Raw genomic sequence first — 19,026 nt, forward strand, 5'->3', positions numbered from 1 at the left:
ATAAAAAATAATGGGAAAAAAACACAAAGGAAATAAATAAGTCTTTTAAAAATTAAGACTTGTTCCCATTTAAATGAACACAATTAGGGAAGCTAACACAATGGCAAAAATCTTTTGTCAACTAACTCAAAGTCACTACAAACTATACTTCTGTGTTCCTTTCTGACGTTGAAATAGCATGTTACAATGACATTATAGTAAATATGGCCAGACAGGTAGTGAGGTATAGTCCTCTATTTTCCTTGCTTTAAAAGAAATAAAATACCTGTTACAGATCTCTTCTGTATAAAAATACTGCAAGTCTTTCTTTCTTCATGTTTGCTGTATAGATCAAATACACAGCTTTTACGTCCATGGGTTTTTCGTGTTATTCAGTCACTTAATATTCAAATGGCTATAGGTTTTAGTATCATTGTTTTTTACTTGAAAGGATTTTTTACATTTTTTTTTCTTTTAAAATTTACTATCTGCATTAACAGTCAGTCAAGAGCACCCACCGTTTAGGATTAACAGACAGAAAACAAGTTCACTCCTATTTTTAAGGCATTTATACTCAATATTTGAGTGTCTTTGTGGGTCTGAAATTTCAGCCATTGTGTTTCCAAAGCTGTTGCAAAGAACTTCTTTAAATTCTGACGTTTATCAGCCCTGTGATGCAACTTCTCTCTTTTTTTTGTCTCCTGAGCAACATCATTTTGGTATCTTACACAGGAACAGGGCTGTTCTTTGTATGAGTTTCTAGAGCTTTGATACTGCTAACAATCTTCTTTTGAGGCCCCACAACTGTAACGCCGACCTTCTTCACATCACTGGAAAAAAGAGAAGATACATCGGATGAGTGAACATACTGTCTCTGTGTTTCCTAGTGCTGATGTAAACAAACAGCAATCAACTCGCTTATCTTATAGTGCTGCATTGGAGGAGCCTCCAGCTATAGTAATATTCAGAGAATCATAGAATGGTTAGAGTTGGAAAGGACCTTAAGCTGAAACACAAGCTCTGGTATGAAAAATACTGAGACCCATTGTATGAAAACAGCAGAATACAGTTAAAAAAAAAAATAAATAAAAAAAAGAGTAAAAACTAATTTAGTCCTGTTGTGCTTGCTCACCTAGAAGAAAAGATAATGAAACAGTGTTCTCCAGTGATACACACACTGGGACTTAGGGGCAAGGGGTTCACTGGGACAACGGCAATCTTGAGCCTCTCTAACATCTCCACTTCCCCATCTGCCTGATGGCTTTTCCTGAGTGGTGCTGACACCTCACTATTATGTGCTGAGCCCTCTGAATGGTCCTCTTAACTCTGGTATCAGCATTGAGATCAATGGCTACATGGCCAAGCTTCCAGCACCTACCCTGTTTTTCACCTCTGTTTCTTGGGGCCGCCCAGTCTCTGTTCCTTGTGCAACACAGAAGTGGTTTAACACTTGTGAACGGGCTAATTAACCAGTGGCTCACAGGAAACTGGGCATTCCTAGAGGATTTCTGCATTGTCCCCAAAGGGTAATTGCTATAAAAAGCCATTATCAGCCTGTTTATTGTTGCAATAATACACCGATTAATGGCACTGATGTGTTTAATTGCCAGTACCACAGCTGTTGCTTACTTCTTCCTAACTTTTGTATCCACCTAGCCCAACAGGGAGTCAAGATTTCCTTTGATAATAAGTTCTTAACTGTACTTGATGACTTTTCAGGTGCAGAGAGAACATTGCCCTACTCTTCCTTATCACAAGAGCAAAGACAGATTGCATTCAAATGTAATAAACTTGCAAGTTGTAAACCTACAAGTTTAGCATATTTAAACGTCAAAACCAGAGGCAGGAGGGAGTTCATCCCCTGAATAATTATTACTATGTAGGAGGAAAGCAGCTACATAGTGCTTCCTCTGTCTCACATGGTTTGATAGAATATGGGATGGGCAATAAAGGAAAAGATTGGCATATGTGACAGCTGTGGGGAAACCCCCATATAAAAGGCAGAATATAAAGAATCAGCACAGAAACTCCTAAACTGTGAGTGAAAAAGACTATGCTGGTGGACCAGATGATGCACGGTGCTACTCTCTAAGAAGAATTTGAGAATTTCCTTGGCACCAGTGAGAAAAAGCTATGTGACCATGGCCTTCACATAATCACCAGAGCATTTAGGTTTTCTGCAACAATAATTTATGCTTGTCTCTTTAAACGTAAAAATATTTTAGCTAAAAACCGGACATTCCGTATAAAAATGCTACTCTTATGCAGATTTGTACTTCCAGCAGAAACCAGTGATGAAGAGCTGTAGTCAATTCAAACTTACTCTGTAGAAATCTTAGCTATTGTATCACAGGAACTGTACTCCACGCCTGTGAAAATTTCTTTGCACTGTCCCGTCCGAAAACCATTGAGCCAATCACCTGTTGTGCGGAAGGCTGAAATGTCAATGTTACTTTGGTCCAGGAGAAGATTTGATGGCCTGAAATAAAAAAGAATGTGAGAGTTAGGGAGCATGGACACATATGGATTTATTTTGTGCCTAAACTTAGCACTGGTACTGGCAGGAGCTTCCAGGCTAGACGTGGCTTTTCTGTTTGTCTGTACTCATCCTGGCAGCTCTGATGAATGCTGCATAATGATCTTACTTAAGATCATGCCTACATTTAAATCCCTGAAGCATCATCCATTCATGAACCGTATTGTTGCCTTACAATTTAATGTGAGAAGCACTAGCAAAGACAAGCCTAATTTACATTATATTTATGTGATTCACCTAGTCCCAAACAGCACACAAATGATGCTCTCTAGACTCCAAGTTGAGTGTGTTGGTAGAAGTTACACATATCAAACATTCAGAGTATTGCAACCCACTGACAAATCCTAAATGTTGCTACTAAGATAGTGGCACAATAATAAAACATTAGTGGCTTTAAAAAAAATTGCATCAAGTCTAAAAATCAAATGGTAAGTGAATTTGTGAGGGAAAGGCAAGTGCAGGAGACTTGCGTTCTGCAGTGCACAGAGGCAGAAATGAGGAAATTTGCTATTAAATACACTTAGCTAAATGTAAAATTCAACTATCATGTCCAGTTTAAAATTTATACTCACTCTAAGACTGAAGCTTCCATAAGGATATAATACAAATAATTTAGAAGTGAGAATTGAATCATCTCCTGCCTTTGAAATTAACTTGGTGTTCATGAAGGATGCTGAACTGACATGATTTGCATCCAAGATCCCTACTTAGAAAACAATGAATAAACCAATAAAAACCAAACAAAATCAACACAATGAATCAAACAAAACATATGTCCATCCTTCTTTGCCTATTTAAACCTTTTTCCATCTGCATGTCTACCTACAAGCTATTGAGAAAAAAAATCCTTCTCAAAATAATGATTAAACATAATTTTCTATCAAGGAGTATACTGCAGCTGACCCCGCATTCTGCATATTGCAAATGGCAAAATGGCTGTTCCCATACTGATCCAGAAATTCAGTTCTGTCTGGTAGGAACACTCTTGTTTTCATATTCTTGTGAGCATACTGTAACTTCTTATTTGAGAGCATCAAGACTAAAACTAAATGGCAGCTCTTCCCCACAAAATCACTAGAGTCAGGCTCTACCACATCTCATTTTAGCCATCTAAACAGACAACAAATAGGCCCAGATAGTTTTCTGAACGATTGCTGCAGTCCATGAAGAGACACATGCATTTCCAGGCAGGGAGTTTGTCCTCTCTGAAACAGGTCTTCCAGGCAAACAGCTTGGAGGAGACACCCAGCTCTCGGAGAGGTGAACCTGTTCTCAGCTGTTCCTCCTCACTGAGGAGGAACTATTTTTTCCGAGAGGTGTGAGAAGCCCCTGAATAGCAATACGATCAGTAATTTCATTCTACTGACAAGACATCTTACCAGTTCTAGTTACCCTTCTCTTTCAGTGCTAATTAGTATGATAATGACTTCATCAACTAGTCAGATGTTATTAGAAACACTGACTCTATTTCTGCATTTTTGCCTCCACTGACAAACATATGTCCATACTGGACAGCTTTTTAGCCCCCACCCAGACATATACATGCTCCATTTTAAGTAAAGTACCTTATGGGTGTCCATCTCAGGCTTAAAGCTAAGCATGTGCTTAGCTGTGCTGCTATGATAGTGCTACTCATGAGCACAAGAGACTGAACTAGAGGCTGTTCAAAGCAGTTAGCACTCCAACTGTACAGCCTATTTTCTGCCCCATAATTCTTTTTCCCTGTACTTTTAGTGAAACATGACCTGCACAGGAGCCTGACTATTATAGCTGAATCCATCTGAAGAGACTTTGTCATGAGAAGGAAGTGAAAATGAGAGGTGATTAGACTGATATTGTAATTTAAAGATAGCGATTATGCAGTATAACAGGTAGGTGACAGTTACTGGTACTGGAGAACTGATCTGGACTGTAAAACACCCTCTTCAACCCAAACTCAAGCCATCTCTGAGCACTGGAAAAAAACATAAAGGGGAAGATTGTAAAGGCATCAAAGAGAACAAAGTGTCTAAATACCAGTGAATAAGCAACCTAGAAAATCCAAACAAACTTTCTCAATCCCCAAAAGAGTCTTAAAAAAAAAAAAAAAGTTTCATCAAGCTCAGCAGCACTGCAATAGCATATCCTTGCAGTACATCTGACTTGCACTGGAATCAGGAGATACCACATCAGTTATACTGAGACTTTTACCTTTGAAGAAAAGAACAATATAGCTTTGTTAAACAATAACTTGTGTATTTTCTGCATATTAAACAGCACCTTTTACTTCTGATTTTTTGCCAGTTGTTATCAACTAGCTGACTTCTTTCAGACTCAGAAAATTATTTTAATATCTTCCCTTCTGGGATTGCAGGCCATAATTAAAGAGCTAATTAGATGCTTGCAGATCTTAACTTCAAAAATCACAAATGGACATAACACTGCTGTAGATTCACCATCAATTTTCACCAGCTCTCAGAGCAGTGATGTTCCTTATGCCTGACCACCTTCCTCCAGAACCCAGCCAGGACAAGGAGCTGTTGCAAATGACTGTGATCACTGGAACCAGTTCCAGCTATGGACCTCACATCCTGGGAACAGCCGTAGATGGAAAGGAAAGCAAAAGAGAACAGAAACCTGCTCTGCCCCCAAAACAGTAAAGAAGGGAAAGCACAGCATGGCAGTACCAACAAGACGACTGAACTGAGGACAGAAGATGCAGCACACTTCAGGTTACCTTTCTCATGCTAAAACCAGAACTTAGAAACCTGTGTGATGTAAAGCTTTAAATGTCCTCCAGTTAAAGGCTCAGGTTAGATAATCAGGCCCAAAATATTTTTATTCAGTAGCTGTACAGCCTGCATCTCCCTGACTACTGTTTGTCTCATGAAAAGCCAAGACTTTTTATTTATAGTTTTCTGGGTATAGCATCTGGAATCCCAAGACATTTATTAAGACTATTTATTAAGTGTTCTCAGTGATGAAGCATGAAGATTTTTATTTTCCAGCTTAGTATGTCTTTTCAACTTAAATCTAATAAAGCAAGGACTGACGCAAGAATCATTAATTAAAAAAAAAAGTATAAACAAGTTGAAATAGAACAGGTCTCCAGGTTTAGGAATTAGAGTGGCCCAAAAGAGCTTTTATGTTTATTACTTGGATCAAAGTATCATCAGGACAAAAAAATATGACCTAATTTTAATGCAAGTGACCTCAGAATAACCAGCACTGTAAAGTATCATTTTTCTCCTTGTAGGATTCCAAACAAAAATTAGTTACTTTCCTCCTCAGAGAGGACATCTGGACAGTTTATCAATGAACAGGAATTTGTCTCACTGTGAAGAGTCTGTGATGTCTCTGTGCATGCACCAAGGGAAAGCTGGGCTTTCAGAGCATCTGCACACATCGGCAGTTTTTTCCCCCTGACCCAGCCCCTAGGCAGAAGGTTTGAACATGAAATTTATGGTCCGGGTGATGTGCGCCATGAGCTCACACTTTACTAGACAAATTAGATGGGCTGCAATCCGTGCAGCTGTAAACGACGTCCTGCAGGGTTCCACCTGATCTTTTACAGCTTTTCATAAATCAGTACCTACTAGCTTCAGAAGAGAGTCATTAAAAAGAAATCATGGAAATTACATGTTTGCTCAGGGGAAGTGAAATAGAACATTTCGCTCTGTCTTTTCTTCTCTTCCCTCCTTTTTTTTTCTTTTTACTTTCTTTATTTTATTGCTTTGACCAACTATAATATACCCCATCGTGTTACCTTTCAATAGTCATGGAAAGGCTTTCTGTCCTGTTCATCCTGACTGTGCCTATCTATGGAGTTATATTTACTGACACGTGGTGCCCAGAAAAAAATCAACACGATTCAGGTTAGAAAGACAAATTTAACAGTGAGATGACAGTTACAAAATGCCCTGTTGCTGAAAGCTTTCTCTGGATGTGCCCATTATGTTAACAGTTGGAATTAACCTTTGAGTCATCCGCAGTAGCAGGGAGAACTAGTTTGTTATCATTAGCACAGCTTTTTGTCACAACACAGGGAAAGTTTTGCTGCACCATATAATAACCACAAAGACCACAGAAAACATCATTAGAACCCTTCCCAATATGGCATGGAAACCTCATCTCTGGTTGGCTGCCGCCTGGCAAGAAAGAGATCTATTAAGTTGTAAAATCCAGGCACAGAGACAAATAAAAGGAAAATATCCCGCCACTTCTTCTGCATGAAGGGTGGCATTCTGCAAAAACACAGAGGAGTGGTTCACATACAATCTTGGACCTTGTACTGCAGTAGCTTCTCTTTCCATCCCTTCCTCCAAACAACACAACTAACCTTCAGTTTTTAAGTATGGACTTCTCCTTCCACAGTCAGTTTCTTTTAAAGGGAAAAGCATTTAAAAAACATAAAGTAATTTCCTGTGGCAAATTTTTTGTAATTAAAAGCTGTTTTGAAAAGTGAAATTGCTCCCCAGGAGGGAGCCGGGCCTGGTTTGAACACAAATCCTATGTGTTTTATGATTACAGCAAGCTGTAGCACAGAATTCAGGTCTAACGAGATCTCCTGTTTCAAGAAAAAAATAAACCAAACCCCAATGACTGACATAGAAACCAAGTTTTACTTTTATCTTCTACAGCAAGCAAAATCAGATGTATACATGTGTATCAATAGGAGACTAGTAAATAAATGACATGCTGAGGAGAAGTAAATTTATTGTGTTTACTTGATTATCCCTGGACCTTAAAGGTAAGAATTTTTGGACCTCTTTACGATCCTTTTTAAGGTACCCTTAGTAAAATTTGTAACTTAGTCCCTAAGATACAATTCACCTCTTAGGGTGGCACATTTGCTTTTCCCAAGGGGCTTCATATCACGCTTGCATACTCTCAGAATAAGTAGTTTGTGACTACTCTTTGAAGTCAAAAGAGAGCTGGAGAAATGAAGAGAGGCAATACAAATAACCAACAGGGAAAAAAATGCAGGTAAAGCTGATGGCCCACTGCAAAATGATATGTCTCTCTAAATGTCACCCTGGACTTCTTCTTTTCTAGCTTCATGTTGTTGGCAAAAAAACTTACCACAGCTTCCTCTAGGATAATGATCAAATAAAATTTCAGCTGCCCAATAGATCAGTCCTCCAGTCTTCCCTACTCCTTTAGCTGCCCCCCAGAATGTGCTTTTCAAGGGGCTTATATCTTTTCAGCATCCTCTTGGGGTAGTAAATCATATGCCTGGGTCTGTCAGTGTTCTTCAATTTATTTTCTCCCCGCACCAAAACCACTGAAGGCAAAAAATACCAGTACGTTGCTGAAATAGTCTTCTTTTTCTCATAAAACAGCTTAAGCTGTGCTTTTAAGCTGCAGAAGTAACGTCATGTGGCCATTTCCTGGGATTCGTAGCTGGCCCAGAGACAGACCCTTAACGACAACCAGTCATTATTGTTACAACAGTCTATAGGCTCTTTAAAAGTGGGAGAGAAAAATGCCCCAGAGAGCTCTTAAAACGCTTTTCTGGCTCTTTGCGTCTACCCTTTGCTGTGTACTCCTTGTCCTTATATTTCACATTTGGCCACGCTATGAATTTCTACAGACTTTTGCTACAGCATTCGAGGCATCAGACAATGGCTGCATGTAGTTTCTTTTTCCAGCATTTCCAGCACAGAATTACCAATTAATGCTAACAAGGGCTTCATGTTGTAAAACCTGGCCCATCGAGCTGAGAACAGCAGAACAAAATCCCTTGGAATGACAATAAACAGCAAATGCTCCTGATAGGGCCACCCGCTGGTCTGCCTGCATTGCTATTGAGATTACACCGTACCCAGCTCGGTCTGCTGTGAATTCTTGTCGGGAGTTTCACCAGCAGAGTCAAATTAGAGGTGCGAAAGTGCAAATAGATGTTTTACTGTCTCTGTTAACAGTGAGCCCCAGCAACTTTCAGCTTTGAAGGAACAAGGGTTGATTCGTGTCTGCCTCAGGCAGGGTATTAATGCCTGCTGGAAAAATTCAGGAGAAAATAGGGCTTTTCTATCTCTAGCTCTAACTAAAGGCTCTCAAAATCTCCTCAGTGTAACTCCTGGATTCCCCATACAACCCTATAACTAGACAACAAGGAGTATCATTTACTGAAATCTTCCATTCTTCTGTGTGATTTGTAGTTAAGTTTTTCCCTCCTGCATATATTCACTATTTTATGTTTAACAGACTTCAGGAAGAGGGCTAGCTTTGTAGGCTTACATCACTCAGATTCTTTTAGAGTGAGCAGTCCATTTTAGGACACGAATTATATTGTTGCTGGGTTTTGAACAGAGGTAAAAATTCACACGTAGGCTTGCATTATGCAGCATTCGGACAAACCTGGACCCTGGTGTCAATGTCTGGACAACCACAAAGCATAAGCCCTCTCTGAAATGTTTGCAATAAAACTGAAAGCTTTTTACTTCAGTCCTCCAGCCTGAAAGTTCCTACCAAGAAGAAGCAAACAAGCAATATTACGGCAGGTCAGCAATATATGTCAAGCATTTGAAACCTTCTGATCTGAATGGCAAAAAAAGGGCACTTTTCAACAAAATGTTCAGCCAACATAAATAGTAGTTTTGTTGCAAATATTACTGTAAAAACTGGGCTTCTGCTGCATAATGAAGCAGCCTGAATTTTTTATTTGACCTGTTCGCTGCTCCTACTGAGTTTAATTATTCCAAATACCCTACCAAGCTAGCGCACTAGGGAGTTTCCACCGAATCATCAGATTTTCAGTGGAAACGAACTTTGTGAGAAGCAAACTTCAAATTTTAAATTGCAACTGATGCCTCCAGATGCTTGAGAGCAAACATGCTTGACACAACTGAGAGCACCACAAAGACAGCCAACAAAGCAAATGTTTAGCAGCAAACACTTGCAAGCAACTACTTGCAAATAACAGGTAGGCCAAAAACTGGTTGAGGAAATTACTCCAGTGAATCATTCAAACAGCACATCAAATTCAAGGAAATCAGGATAAGGTTGCAAACAACTTGCTAACAGATGAAAGAACATATGAGGAATTATTCATACATATTGTTGAACACTTTTATATTTTCATCAGGAAGAGTAACTGACCCTGATCCCCTAAATTTCCTGGACTATATTAAAAGAATTTCAACAACGTTTTTTTCAAAAATAAGTGGCTTTCTTGATTTTCTAGCTTTATATATAACAATATATAAAGCAGAACTTTTAAATTGAGAACTTCTAACACATATAAGAGATCTGAAACCAAATATCTCTCTAATGTTGCAATACAATACAGAAATTACACATTTTTCATCGTGGTTTTTTTCAATATAATTACATAGTGTCATGAATTACAAAAAAAGACGTATTTTGAGGATAAAAGGAAAAGGTCACATAGCTGTTTACAGATGAAAGTTTTTTCTCTTTTAAATTCCCATAGTCAGGCATGCTGCTTCCTCATCACTGAATTTGAAATAAGAAATTAATGGAAGATGTAAAATTTGTATAATAGTATGGGATATACTGTCTCAGGCCTCTGAGTGCAGTTTCAGGGAGGCAACTACATATTTTGTAAACTTCAGTTCCAGAGCCTTCAACAAAATTTTAAGAGGTTTTATCCATGTACCTTAATTGTCATTCATAAACACAAAGAAGAGCATATATTCATTATTGTAAATCAAAAATAACTTGACTGAGCTTGACAAGGTACCTTATTCTGGAAAAGAGAAATTTGGCCTTACATTTTATCTAAGTTCCACGCACCTTAAAGGTGCATAGTTAACACACACAACAGTCTTCATTTTGAACTTAGCACAAAAACAAATTTAAATGTCTTTTTATTTTGGTAAGCAGCATTATTTCTTTAAAAATCTGTTTTGCTTTCCCTGTTTTAGAATCAGCTTTCTAACTCGTACATCTATTCAGAATTCCTTTAATAAACTGAAAACAAAAGTCAGATGTAACTTGTCACATTTTGCAGCACAACAACATTTATTATATTATTCAGAGCAGACTAGTGGACTAAAACGAGAACTTGAAATTACAAAATAAAACTTTGCTTCAGAAGCAATATGTGAGAATATACGTGAGAACACAGATTCTGATTTTTAATCCTTTGAAAGTATCTTAAACCCAAGGACAGCAGTTTGGCTGGCTGATGCTACAAGCAGTGCTTAGAGAGCAGAGAGAGCAGTCTACAAAGTGCAAGAGAGCCAGCCTTGTGTCCTGCTTCTGTTTACAAAATCAATTGGCTTTAATGTAATTTACTGCCTTTGCTGAACCAGCTCGCTCTTTTCCATGTATTTTGTACTAAAGGTAGCTCCATGCCAGAAGAAACAGATGCTGAATCCTATTAACAACTGTTGGATAGCCTGTAAGCAACACCTTCATCTTCAAAGATTTGGGGCAAACTTGCTAATTATTCCTCCTGTGAGGAACGTAATTTAAATTTTCAGCAAAACAGAAAAGTTATCTAAACAAAATAATAATTTAAAAAGCCAGAATAAGAGAGAGCTGCCTTTGAAATGGATGAAATGTTGACATTTTCCAAAATAAAATGAGGACCAACTCATTTTGCAAAAGATTTGATAGCTGCATTTCCAAGTTGAAAATTGTTTCACAAATGTGTTTCAAACCACACTACCAGCATCTTATTAATAACTGGACAAAAAAAAAAAAATCACCAGATAATTTTACACGACTGCCTGTAAGCAGTAAGACGTGATAATGACTTTCCATGTTAAATGCCTGGGCTAGATATGAACTGAGAATAAAGATACTGAATGATAAATACCTCATTAAAATATCTTTCCTCTGAGATCCTCCTCTCAATTTGCAATGCAAAATAAGTAGCATTTTCTGTGAAGACCCAAAGAAACTAACAAAATTGTCAGCTGTTAAATCTGAGCAACTCGTAAAATAATGATCTTTTTTTCACAAGGAAGACTATTAGCTGCTTATTTTCTGCATTCAATGTATGAAACAAACTCTTGCAATTCTTGCACTGTAGATATAGCTATTAATACAGCTGTAAACACGCATGCAAAAAATTGTTACTGACCACCTAATAAAGAAATACCCTGAATTCTCAGGTGTTTTTCTCCCCTTGTTTGCAATACAATTTATTTCATCCTCTCCTAAATATGTGCTTGCAGTATAAAGAAACAATAGCAGCAATACCTGATGCTGACTTTCTCTTTACCAAAAGATCATATAGAAACAAAAGCAAATACAGAAGCAGGGAGGTTTTTTGTGTGCATTCCTGTGTGGATTCCTTCTCAGTTTTGAAATCAATCACCGACCTGGCAGAAATTCTGAATTTCTAAATATTGTGTGTTGGAATAAGAAACATTTTTCAATTGTTTTCAAATGTGTTTTCTTGGTAGAGGTTGTGGATTAACTCTGCTATTCATGTTTTATGGCAGGTTCGTGAAGACCAAGTGCCTTTAGTCACACATCACAGATGTGAACATACACAGCAATTAGAAGAAAGCTGCTGCAATGCTTGGGTTGCCTGAATCCTGTATCAGAACTCTTATACCTCAAGGTTACACTATCCTCCAACAGCTTAGTTCACTTTGGGACACAGAAATGCTTAAATATATTTCTAGTTATACATGATGTTTTAAATATATTTTTCAAATGGTGTGTAAGAGTAAGATTCATATACATAAAATGATAATATACATTGTAACTCTAGAGAGCCATCATATGTATAAAGATCAGAATCAGATCTTTAATAAAATAATATATATAAAAATATAAATATATAAAACAAAATCAGAAATATAAATAAGTAGGGAAAAAAAGAATAGGTAAAGAAAATGAAGTGTTATGAGTCCACTTAAGATTTGTAGTGTATACAAAGCATTCTCAATTATGTGACTCTTGGGTTACACTTTTTTTCCCACACAAATGAAACAACAACTAATAAGCCTTTTCAGACCACAGCCTCACCAACGGGTTGGCAGGTGGGTGCAGTGATTCTGTTTCTCCTACTCAAGTTTAGAAAACTTTCCATCTGCTTTGTATCTGCATGAAATGTTCACAAATGTGAAGCAATACACAGTGGACTAAAAAATAATAAGCTCAAGAAGAAAAATAATGAACCTGATCAAAACTGGAAGAACTATGAACTCACTTCCACCCTAAAGATATCCAAACAACCCAAGGACTCTGTTATAAAAATGAACATAATGCTCAGAAAACAGGAAAGAACAGCAAGACATAAATCAAATAAAAATATCATGAGGCTGTGCTTTAGAAAACTGCATGACTTGTACAACTTTTTGTGTACTGAGTTCTGTTCCTACAGTCCTTGACAGAGCTAGATAACTCCAGGCAGCCTAAAGGTGTCCATAACCAGTGCTGGTCTTGTTCACAAGAACTCAAGGTAGCCACCTGATTAAAAAGTTAATTTTGACAGGTAAGAAAAAAAATCAGCCATACTCTCTACTTTACAAAGAATGGGAAGGGAATTTTCACATAAATTAGAAATGAAGTGCAACAAATGCCAGGAAAGGCATAATGAAATGTTTGCTGTGCTGAGGTTACGAAAAGCTTTTTTTGACATAAGGTTCACAAGCACTTAGAACGGTCTGCAAAGAGACAATCAATAAGGATAAAAACATCCCCTTGGATATCATGAAAATCTTAGACGCCATGGAGTGGCCAGATGGGATAGAAAACTGAAAAGGAAATACAGAATTGAAGGCTTTGACTCCTCTCCTGTATTCCTATGAGGCATTAGTATAAAACGTGCCTGGGCTATGGCCTGGAATCAGATGTACAGTCAAGCACATCCTTCAGCTGAAGTCAGTTAACAGTAACGTACCAGAGGACAGGGATATCCTAAGAACATCCAGCAATGTGCTTTTAAATAGGATACAACAGTGCTGTGACTATTTTAAACAAACATCAGCTCTAAAATCTGTGAGACAGGCTTTGCATCTGCAATAGGCATCGTCAGGTTAAACATTTTTCCTGACCAAGTATATTCTGAACACCTATGAGCATATGGTGGGCATAAAGCTTTAGCATTCTTCCAGTAGCAGCACAGACATGGGTAAAAGAGAGCTGAAACCTCTCTAATTAAGATTAATTGCTTATTATGGGTATGGGAGAGGTGCTGCTCGAGTACTACAGCCTCAAATAACAACCGAGAGCAGCCATTTGAGCCGATGTAATCCCCCGAGCCGTCAGGGCTGAGTCGCAGAGTGCTTTACCTCTGCAGCGATGCCTGTCCCTCTCTGGCTGCTGACAGCACAAGGATCCCGGCAGGGATCCGACTGTGGGTCTCCTTTTTGAGGAGCTGCCCTGACTCATCACCCTTTTGTATCAGTTTCATATGTCTGCACATAAGGCTACAGCAAGACCCAAACACATTTGAAGTTTGGCTTCTCATTTTTCTCTGTCTGTCTGTCAGAAGGCGATGCTGGATGGACCTCCAGCGCTCCGGCAGGAGTACTACTGGCTCCTGCTGCAGAAGGAGAACATGCAACTCCTGAAAAGCTGCAGCTTTTCAGCCAGGTCTGAAAAGATTAGTCAGTTTTGGCAACGGTTACATGGAGGTGATCAGAGATTTCCAAATTTGCATAGGTCTGCCCAGCACCCCTCATGTTGTCATACCTAATTCTTGGTCGTACTCAAGTTTAAGGATAGCCAGTGTTGTTCTGCAGACACCAGTGGGGGAGAGTGAGATGGAAAGATCACAGATTACACATTCCCTGAATTGCAACAAATGCCCTCCCAGAGGGGAAGGGCTTGGGCTCACTCATGCTGGTGTGCCCACCACCTGGACCCCACAGCCCCTGTCTGTCACTGGGGAGCGAGGAGCCGCGGAGAGAGGGAGTGCACTGCTTGGGAGTACCAGGGGTGCAAGAATGTAGCAGCAGAAAGGTAATTCGGAAGGAGGGAATATAAATCACCTTTGATATTTCCCTCTTCAGAAATGTGCTCCACATCAAAGCCAAAGCAGCAGCCTGCCATGAGGAGCATTTTAGTGAGAGCTCACCTAAAGCAGCTGTGAGAAGTCCCCTACTGTGTCAACAGCCCCCTTTCTGCCCCATGCTGTGTCGTGAGCAGAGAGCATGGTACCAGGGTACGGATGTGCAGCCTCTGCTGCCTGCGCCAGTAAAGCATACAATAAAATATGAGCAAAGAGAGCAAGAGAGAGACACAAGAGAACAATACGGCCCCGTGGAGCTCCTGTGCAGAACCCAGCAGGTGCCAGCAGTACTCAGACTGAATTTGGTCTCCATTAGAGGATTTCAGCTTTTACTGGCTAAGACCAGGTAAACTGGAAATGATGGGTCAACATTGTTTTCAGCTCTGCTGCAGTTCTACTCCCTAATTGGAAGGACAGTAAACAGGGAACATTTTGCTTCCATTTTCTGCATTATAGCGCTACAAAATAATTATTTGCAGCAATCATTTGCCAAATAGCTGTGCAAGATGTTTAGAAGAAATGTGGTTGAGAAGAAATGTGATTGACTGCAAAGATAGTGTTTAAACAGTCTGGGGTTTTTTTGAACAATTTTGGCGGGTTGTTTTTGCTTTCTGTTACTGGCCAGGTAACAGAAATAATTGCTTTGGTAAGCAGGCTGGTTTGCTATGTGTTAAATGCTCACCAATTAAATTATTGAAACATATTTACTGGCAAGCAGTAATTCTCTCATTATATGTTTTTAAAAGTAAAGCGCATTACTATGGCTGCCTTCCTCCTTCCATCTCTGCTTTCTTTTTTCATGTCTCTGGTGCATCAGTAGGAGGTAATTAGGATGGCCACCCTTTAGCTCAGGATGCAACACAATGCCAGGGGCCAGGAAAAAGGAAGTAAGGTCCATGTCACCTGCACAGCAGGCTGCAGTATCAACACGGTTCTTCCCCCGCCTTTGCTCCATTTGCCTTCTGCACCTTCCCATTCCATTGCCATGGCGAGAAGCGTGCTGCATTAGAAGTACAGGTCTGAGAGGACTGTTTTGCTGTGTTCCTTTTTGAAGCTTTCCTAATATCACACTGTTCTCTCATCCACTGAAACACCCTCCAAGACCTGGGTCTGAAGCAGCAGAGTGCAATTCTCCCTGACTCTGCCTGCTTTGCAGACAGAGGATTTTGCACTAGCATTCATGCTAAAAGTAATTTTACATCTTTTCAGATCACTTCAGTAAGAATATGACATTTTGTGCATTATATAAACCAGTTCACTTAAACCCTACTTAACCAAAGCTCTTATTTCACCACATCCTCATTATGTCCTTAGGTGTCAACACACTCTTCAGTTACTCTCTCACAGTGAGATAATTCTTATCTCATGATAGCGATGTTCCAGAGCGTGTTGAATAACTGGCATTATAAATGAATGTTTTTAATGCAATTAGGAATATTGCATGGGTTGGAAATGAATTCCTAGTTAAGACACTGATCTAATGGGGAACAGAAGTGCATTTTTAAGTTTGTGAGTCCTACTGAAAACAAAAAGATGATTCATATGATTCAGGTTAAGGTGATTTGTCAGAGCAGAGCATGAGTGCAGGATATGTGTTTGGACCCAATTCAGAAAGATACTTAGGAACATGGCTAGCTGTAACCTATGAAACACTGAGCACTTAAAACATCACATAAGGTCAGAAGAAAAAGGAAGATCACACGATGGCCAAATCTGCCACCTATGTTTTTCTCACAAACCTCTGCTCAATCTTACAATGGGTTTCATAACCCTAGCATAACAGCTTTTTACAATTTTAATAAATAATAGGAAAGCATTAATAAAAATAACAGCAATAATAAAATAATAATAATATTAAATCCTTCTCCTGAAGGGATAGTCAGGAAGCTTTGTCTAGCCTTCAAGATGGCAAACAGCTACAGTTAAAAGTTGAAGAAACAAGTAAACAAATTCTAATTATGGAAGGTGAAGAAATCAAAGACATTTATTCACGTGCAATGTAAGATCTAATATGTCACCTTGCTGCTGCGTTGGTGATTATTTTCAGACTGCTGGGATTACGGATCAGTTTATCCAGGATGCTGACAATCTGCTCAAACTTGGGTCTGTTGTTTCTGTCTTTCTGCCAACAGTCCAGCATCAGCTGATACAAGGCAGCTGGGCAGTCCATAGGAGGCGGCAAGCGGTACCCTTCATCAACAGCCTTAATCACCTGCACAAGGATAAAAGTTTTTGAAAACTTAAAGGCACTTAAATTGACTCATTTTTATCAGTTCTGTGAACCCCATTAACATGGACACTCTGTGTTTAAACAAATGTGTTTATTCACTAATTGTCTTGCCGGGGAATGCCTCTAGTTTATCTGCAAAGTAAACCAGGCAGTAAATTAGGCATACAGAAAGGGGAGTTAAGATACAGTATGTGACTTTGAGGAAGGTGAGAGGATCTCTAAAACTTTCACTTGATTGAATTAAATCCATAAACAAAAGCTACAGTTAGTAAAGTGCTCACTTAACTATACCAAACTTCAAAAGTTCTTGAGTAGCTCTCATCTGATCACCCTTGGCCACACACAATTTTCACACTCTCCAGTGAACACTGCACTTGGCAGAAAGCCAGCCTACCCTCTCACAGGATATCCTGAACCGATAGGAGATCTCCTGGACAAACATGATTGTAACTGATTTCACAGGGCTGGAAAATGTTTTTAAAACTTACCATGAGGATCACTGTAAACTTCCTACTAGGCAGTGCAGGCCCAATCCTTTTATCATTTGTCTAGATTGACAAAATTTGTCTAGATTGTGCATCATCTGTCTAGATTGACAAAAAGGGTGCCCAGAATTCACACTGTTACGAAGCTTTTTAATATAACCTTTTCACTAGAGTGTAACGTCTCTTGATGAGTCCTACGGTATCTATTGCACCATGAATAAAAAACCAATGTATCTGAAGTAGAAAATGATAAATCCATATTCTGTTAACCTTTGCTTTTCATCTGGATCAGTTAATTCAAAAGCAGGAAAAACTATTCTGAGTCAGAGCTGGGACAGGAAAACAGTCCATGGTTTAAGCAGTCATGAGGCAGAGGCACATAAATAGGTTAATCCTTCTGTTTCTGATTTTAATGCGATATTATTAAAGGCATTCCACAGTCTATCAGTCTCCGTAACACAATTCATTAATCTCCACAAACAATAGAAAAAATATTCATGACTAATTAAAAAATACACAGTTTTCTGCTGAGACTTGTGGTCTAGAGGTACTCATTTGAGAGGAAGTTTTCTTCCTTTTTCCTTGTTTAACACAAACCAGTAGAGAATGTCTGACTACAACTATGTTACTGAGCAACGATCTATACCAATCCCTTGGAAAATCTATTTGTGTTAGTACCTGCACTTCAGAAAATTTGATTCATAAGTAACTCCTGTGGAATAAATCTAGGATTAATAAGACAACATGAAAAGAACCCAAAACCAGATATAATAAAAATCTTATTTGGGGAAATGCTTCTTACAAAAAAAACCTGGGAGAGCTCCATTAATCATTTGGATTGCAAGCTTCAATAGTTTACCAATGCTGCAAAGAAGCCTGTACTGGAAGTCTTGTAATCAGATCACTTCTCTATTTTATCCATTGATTACTTCCAGAAGTATTTTGGTATCATTAAAAGCTTAGTAGACATGTTTTGCTTCTCTTCCTTACAAGCTCCAAGAGCAATTTGTTCTGTGAATTTGAAGTTTACAGAAACCTTCTATGGAATATTATACAAGTGGAACCAAAAGGGATTAACAGAAATTTAGGAGGATTTTCTAACAATAAGCTAAGGAATGTAAAAGGCAATGACCTCATTGCAGTGGAATTGTTTGAATCATCCTACAGAAAACCACCAGCAGGATAAAATTCTATAATATGTTCCTTCAGAGGTCGAAAATACCCTGCTAAAAAGATATTTGCTTCTTTGTGAAGCTCATTAGAACTTTTACGTGACCAGGGAGATTTGGAGATTTTAATTTATACATCTTACTCAATGTCAGTGTCAAAAACTCAGCGCCACCTGGTTTTATTATGCTTCGCTTCCTTTCACAGCTTGATCCTTTATTTGAGAGCATAACTCAGACAACAATATACTCACATCTTGGTTGGACATCTCCCAGTATGGTCTCTCTCCATAAGACATCACCTCCCAGAGAACAATCCCATAGCTCCATGCATCACTGGCTGATGTGAACTTCCGATATGCAATGGCTTCTGGTGATGTCCATCGGATAGGAATCTTGCCTCCCTAGGAGCAAAACAAAACAGTCCATTTGACTGTAATACAATGAATAGAATTTTGCATGATTGATTATTTTAAACGAATCTCTGAGATTCTCAGTTATAATTATACTGGTGTAAAAGCCAGTGTAAGCTGGAAACTGTTATTACCATTTGTCATGAAAGTATCTTGTACACTATAAAGAGTAAAATACACTATATGCTATACACTATAGCATATATTCTGTATGTACGTATATATACACATATATGCACACATACATATTTACGTGTAGCATAATATGCACGGATAATAATAAATGGTAAGTTAAGT

The 19,026-nt window shown here is 38.6% G+C and overlaps 1 protein-coding gene across 1 annotated transcript; it reads right to left on the reverse strand.

Moving 5' to 3' along the window:
- Positions 1–427: 427 nt before the first annotated feature.
- Positions 428–18,720, reverse strand: LOC104462935 (ephrin type-A receptor 3-like; the record flags this gene model as incomplete). Its single annotated transcript, XM_010075087.1, has 4 exons — positions 428–809; positions 2,303–2,458; positions 16,454–16,647; positions 18,571–18,720. Coding segments are annotated over 4 exons (606 nt in total), but the record flags the coding sequence as incomplete, so codon positions are not given.
- Positions 18,721–19,026: the final 306 nt, after the last annotated feature.

This window comes from Pterocles gutturalis, unplaced genomic scaffold (assembly GCF_000699245.1).
Source record: "Pterocles gutturalis isolate BGI_N339 unplaced genomic scaffold, ASM69924v1 scaffold7497, whole genome shotgun sequence".
Lineage (NCBI taxonomy): Eukaryota > Metazoa > Chordata > Aves > Pterocliformes > Pteroclidae > Pterocles > Pterocles gutturalis.